Here is a 6,000-nt window from a genome sequence, read left to right as displayed (position 1 = left end):
AACCAAAAAAAAATGCAATTTTTTCACCCCATCGTGATTATCTAATGTGACCTCACACTATCCCATCATAACGTTGCCTTAAACCACATATGATGACTATTTAAAGGAAGTTTTTCTCATCTGAGCCGTTATGTCAGCACCACTTTCCAACACAAAGCGACGCCCTCGATTGTTATCATATTGCAACAAGTCTCCATGCATCCTCAAAACAAATCATTAAACCTAAGAGGCTTGTTTAGATCAGTATTTCTACTGACAACTTTCTCTCTTCATTCTGCACCGTCTAAGTAAAAGGCCAGATGGTGGTGCATATAGTCTATATCTATAAACTGACAGCTGGTTTGTACGTTGTAACTAATGGCTTTACCAAAGTGCTAACGCTTTATAGATATGTACTAAGCTTTTATTAAGAATAACTTTTGGGGTTGCCAGGTTGTAAAAAAGAAAAAGTCGAGAGCAAATATTGACCAAAATCCATTATTTTGTACTTATTAACACTTCTAAATGCAGGCTCATGGCTTACTTGAAGCTGTAAAGACCACAAGTGTTTATTAATGGATAACCAATATTAAAAACTCCCATACGTTATGACAAAATCGAAAGGATATTGAGAGGATTATCATGACCTGGCAACCTAAAATATTCGTTTTATTAATGGCTTATGCTACGTGGGCACTACAAAGCATTTGTATGTTTTATTAACCATAACAAAAAGGAAATACACCTGATACATGAAGGATATTTTAACAGCTGATCCCAGTACATTGTTTATTAATTTGATTTTTATTGTTATATTTTACTTTGATCACTTTAAGTCAATAAATAATATATTCTGCATTTCACCAACAGAGTATATTCCTAAAACCCAGTTGATTACAGCATGCTGGAGACATTTCTGTGTTTATTCTTACTCCCATGTATTTTTCAAGCCTATTTAATACGTGACATCATCATCATTGGACGTTTACTATGTAGTGCAGCGTGTTAAAAACGATCTGCCAATCACAACCTCATGTGGCCACGCCTGCCCGCCCCTTGGCACGGCTCGACCAATCACAGAGCACCTGAGCACGTAACACGCAGCCGGCCTGCAGTATCCGGTTTGACCAGCGGGCGGCAGCACGTGTAAACACATGTAACATTACACAAGCTGTTACCAAACATTGAAGGAGAGTTCTGTAACATATCGCTGCCCCGCCTCACAACACTGCTGTCTCTCTGAGGGTAAGACGTCTTCACTCTTTAAAGTTTTAATTAGCTTTGTAGCTACGTTTAATTCATTTAATTCATGAAACACTGATTCATTTTAAAGTTGGCGGTTCGCTTGTGTAACTGTTTCCTTGCGGTGCGTTCAAGTCCCACCTTTCTCTTCCTGTCGCTTCTCTTTAAACTTTGCCTGAAACTGTGTTAAATTTGGACTTTTCTCGTCCTTCTCTTGTGTTCTGACACAGGAAGGAGCTGTTGCACGACGACAATGAAGTCCATCGCTTGCATCTCCTCGTCTGTCAGAGCAGCCTGTCAGCACACCTCAACGTGTCTTCCTCTTCATCGTGCTTTAATTCTCTGCAGTCCGGCGGGCAGATGCTCTAATGTGGATTTTGCTTGCAAAAGGCAAGAGCCGTGCGTAACCGGCGTGCGTAATTTCCATGGCACGCACGTGAACACCGCAGTGGTCCAGCAGGTGAGCGCAGAGCCCCCCCTCAGCCATGTGCCCATACCAGGGAAAAGAGAGGATGATCTGACAGTGTACCAGCTCGGAAGACGTGTGCCACCTGCAGCTGCTCTGAGACCAGCCCCACACCTCTCTCCATACAGCCCCTACACCAAACCACAGAGCGAAGCAGCTGCATTGGTCAACATGCAGTCTCTGTTTGAAGGGGAGGTGATCCCTGAGCTGTGCTCCAGGCTGGCAGACTTCCCCAGCAGCGACAGGGCAGAGGGACTGGCAACTTTACTCGGAGCATGTGTTGAGTTTGGCCTTGACGCACACAGCCCTCTAGTCCGCAGGCTGATAAATGAGTGCCTGCAGCTCCTCTCCAAAAGGGACATCGAGGTGAAGCAGCTCTGCCACCTGGGTAAGGTGGCTCACACCCTGGAAGGCGGCCAGTCAGGTCTGGTCACAGAGGTCCTGGACTCTGTAGGTGTCGCAGTGGCGGATGATGTTGTCTCTCCCAGTGAGGCTGTCAGATTGTACTCCCTGCTGGCTCTGTGTCGCGATCCTGCCAACCAGCAGCACACACGCACACTGTACACTTTGCACAGGCACACGAAGAGGCTGGTGCAAAAGCTGACAGCGGGACAAGTCAGCGAGATACTGCAGTTCCTTGTGAAGTTACAGCAGAGGCAGGTTGGTAGAGCAGCTACTCTTCGATTTGTGGTGCTGAATGAGATTTATGTTTGCCAAGGCCTCTTGCTGTAGGTGTCTTTTAAAGGAAAGGTTCACTCAAACATGAACATTCAGTCATTATCTACTCACCTCAATGACAATGTCCACAAAAGTCCACAAAACATTTCTGGAGCCTCACAGCAAAACAGCGTTGCAGCATTCTCCGAAACAACTGAAGGTAGACGGGGACTTCTTCTAGAAACGTAAAGAAACAACCCAAAAGAAACATAAAATGGCTCCATACAGGTTGTCTGGCATCATCCAAGTCTCAAGAAGCCCAAAGATTCCAAACTGATTTATAAAGATGTTATTTACACCCTTGATGTGCAGTTGAGCTTGTGCACCCACTTCAGATTAGGTGTGCACTAACGCTTTTAGCTTAGCAGCTACAGTGGAAACTACAGATTTAAAAGGGTGTAAGTGACGTATTTTCAAATCAATAAGGGATCCCAAGGCTTTCGGGAACTTTGATTAAGCCAGATGCTGTATGGAGCCATTGCATGTTTTTTTTCAGTAGTTTTTTTAAGTTTTAAAACGAGTCCCCAACCCTTTCAGCTGTTTAGGAGAATGCTGCAATGCTGTTTTGCTTTGAAGCTCCAGAAATGTTTTGTGGACTATGGAAATTCACAGATAATGACTACATTTTAATTTTAAGGTGAACTTTTCCTTTAAGCACAGTGTGAATGTTTGTCTCTGCCACCCTGAAATTGTACAAAGTGTTATCAGAGGATATTAATACTGATATTTGATTCACAGTCCATTTCCCTGGTGACGAGGCTGAGTCACAGGGCATCGCGAGTGTTCAAAGCTTTCACCGACAAAGAAGTCGTGAAGGTGCTCTCTGCGCTGGTGATCCTGGGGCAGCATGATGAACAGCTCCTGGCTGCTATGGAGAAACACCTGCCAGGTGTGGTTTTATCTTCCTCAACCGGGCCTCAGTGAAACTTGTCTGTTTAGATCAAAATGGACCCAGCATCCTTCAAGCTTTGTCTAATCCTGAAGTTCTGTGCTGTGTGTGTGTGTGTGTGTGTGTGTCAGGGCGGCTGGAAAAGGGCGATCCAGAGCTGATCAGCACCGTCATGGAGTACTGCCTGCAAACGAGGTGCCGCTCCGAGCCGATCTTCGAGGCTGTGGCTGAGAACTTTGTGTCCCAGGGTGAAACGCACACCACCCTTCAGATCGCCAAACAGATTGTCGCCATGGGGAGACTCAACTATCTGCCACAGGTGGGGGCTGTTTGTAATAGTGTGTTACTGTATATAAATCAAAAACTATCAGCATAGACTGTTCTTATTAATCTTTCCTTTACTCCTCAGTGCTCCAGCCAGATGTTTAAGAAGCTGGAGAGCATTTTGTCAACAAGGTTTTCCCAGTTCCAGCCTCGCTCCCTGATCCAGGTGTTGCACGCCTGCATCCACCTGGAACGCTTCCCGCTCAACTACACGTCCAAGGTCTTCAGCCCGTACTTCCTGCAGAGGCTCCAAGGTATGCTCACATACAGTTTGTAAATGTATAGTTAAGGTAAATAATGCCAAGGTCAAACCCCTTCACCATTTGCTGCTTTGTTGCTCAAGGCAAAGTCTACTGTTGCAAAGTTTATAATGTTCAGTTGTATGAAAAAATATTATCTCAATGCTTAAACTTCAAGGCTACATATCAAAAAAATAGACTTTTGAGGTGTTCTAGTTATTAAAGAAAAAAGCTGTCACACACAAGAGGCGAGTCGTCGCACCACGTGGACGTACAACATGTCAGTTTATGTAATATGTGTGTATGTAAGGCATGTGTTTGAATGTAATGTCTGTGATGTAAGCTGTCCTTGTCTGTCCTACAGTCCAGGGGGAGCCATTGGACAAGAACGCACTGGGACAACTGACACAGCTAAATCTCTCCGCCTCATTAGAATGCAGTTACTACAGGGTGAGCATCACACAACTGCTTATGTATCAGAGGTTTTGGAAGTTATTGAGTCAGATAATTGATTACAGTGATGAACTCTCCTTAATGTCTTCCTCATCAGGGTCCCAGACTGCCCTGCGTCCTCCATGTGAAGAAGTTCTCCTCTGTGGACCATGCCTTTGAGACACCTATGGACAGTCTTCTGTATAAACAAGTCAAAGGGCCACTTACAGAACTGCTGGGGGGACATTTTTACTCCACCAAGGTCTTTACTCACGGTGGATACACTATAGGTAAGCGATAACCATCCAAATATACACAAGTATATGATCAACATGAAAAAGATTATGAATCTAATGTGTCTCCTGAACATTAGTATCAACTTTATTCACCCAAATTAAATATTTAGCCTGTAATTTTCATATTATTGTCACATATATCATGCTCTTTTTTTTCCAGATGTGGAAATATGCCTGGATGAGAGGGGATATGTTCTGCCTCTGTCTCAGTGGGATTACACTTACAGAAGGTACGACCCACGACCCTCTGAAATGCTGTTTTAACATAATGCCTCAACATAAATATCAGACTGACACACCAGTTATCTACAATCTGACATTTGCACCTTTTCTTTAACTGATTGAACTTTTTCCTTCAGGATAGCACTGTGTTTGGATGGTCCGACCCGTTTCTGCAGCAACACACAACACCTGCTGGGGAAGGAAGCCACTAAAAGGAGACACCTCCGCAGGATGGGCTACGAGGTGGTGCAGGTATGTTTGAGAAAAGTTGTTGGACAAATACTCCACAAATGAATCATTGAAGGTTGCAAATTTCTTCATTGTAAAACTAGATCATTGCAGTTGTGCACCACAGCTTTGCTCATTTTGAGCTTTGTCTTTGTAATGTTTTTTTTTTTTTTTTGTTGCCCATAAAATGCCCACCAACATCTCTGCTCCCTTTCTCTTCCAGATCCCGTACTTTGAATTTGAGAAGCTGGGAACTTTGGAGAGTCGGGTCCAGTATCTTCACAACAAGATCTTTCCCACCATCTTCAAGTTCAAACACAGATCTTAACAAATTGAGTTCAACTAAATATACCTCAGACTTTTGTTGCTGTAGAAATCAATCAACCTTCCAGTGAACTGAATAGACATTTAGCTGACGACATGAAGAAGATACGAGGCGTGGCAGAAAACAGAGCAGTTTGTCTGACATTATCATGAAAATGCAGCTGTGAAAGAGGGGCAGTCCTAACAGCTGACCTGCTGCTTCTCTGGCCATTTGTGTAAATATATGTCCTATATTTGCACCTTATGATCTGAATAGAATACTTAAACCAGTATATTTCAAAAGATGATGCTGGCCATTAATGTATTTTGCTGTTATTTTAATATGTTGTTAAACAGACATGATGGTGACGATGTGATTTTTATTGTTTATGTGTAAATATTGAGTGTTGTGGCTTCAACCTTTGCCCTGTTGTACTATCTGTACCAGATGTTCTTCAGGTAAGGGAAAAACAGACCTCATTAACTGGACACAATGTCCAAATTCAAAATGAAATGTACATGAGATGTACAAATGTGTGACATGGAATGTGCTCTTATTTTATGTTTAAAGATGAACCATAAATTGCCTCACATTATCCTTTGGACTGGTGGTCGATTCTTCTTACCATTAAGAACACTGAAAACATTCCCCACATTGTTACT

At 43.1% G+C, this 6,000-nt stretch overlaps 1 protein-coding gene across 1 annotated transcript; it reads left to right on the top strand.

Moving 5' to 3' along the window:
* Positions 1–1,154: 1,154 nt before the first annotated feature.
* LOC141002644 (FAST kinase domain-containing protein 3, mitochondrial-like) lies at positions 1,155–5,933 on the top strand. Its single transcript, XM_073474015.1, has 10 exons — positions 1,155–1,224; positions 1,452–2,347; positions 3,143–3,293; positions 3,425–3,612; positions 3,703–3,871; positions 4,221–4,306; positions 4,407–4,578; positions 4,745–4,814; positions 4,944–5,058; positions 5,258–5,933. The coding sequence occupies exons 2-10, from the start codon at positions 1,475–1,477 to the stop codon at positions 5,360–5,362; spliced, it is 1,929 nt and encodes a 642-aa protein (XP_073330116.1). The 5' UTR covers positions 1,155–1,224; positions 1,452–1,474; the 3' UTR covers positions 5,363–5,933.
* The last annotated feature ends 67 nt before the right edge of the window (positions 5,934–6,000 follow it).

The sequence above is a fragment of the Pagrus major genome, chromosome 9 (genome assembly GCF_040436345.1).
Source record: "Pagrus major chromosome 9, Pma_NU_1.0".
In the NCBI taxonomy this organism is placed as follows: Eukaryota; Metazoa; Chordata; class Actinopteri; order Spariformes; family Sparidae; genus Pagrus; species Pagrus major.
Note: the sequence above shows the minus strand (reverse complement) of the source record. Positions and strands in the feature narration are given on the sequence as shown.

Excerpts from the sequence above, each read along its gene's own strand:
- LOC141002644 (XM_073474015.1), top strand. The coding sequence starts at position 1,475 with ATGAAGTCCATCGCTTGCATCTCCTCGTCTGTCAGAGCAGCCTGTCAG. Across the intron at positions 2,348-3,142 it reads TGAAGTTACAGCAGAGGCAG|TCCATTTCCCTGGTGACGAG; the intron begins GTTGGTAGAGCA and ends TTTGATTCACAG. Across the intron at positions 4,815-4,943 it reads TGGGATTACACTTACAGAAG|GATAGCACTGTGTTTGGATG; the intron begins GTACGACCCACG and ends TTTTTCCTTCAG.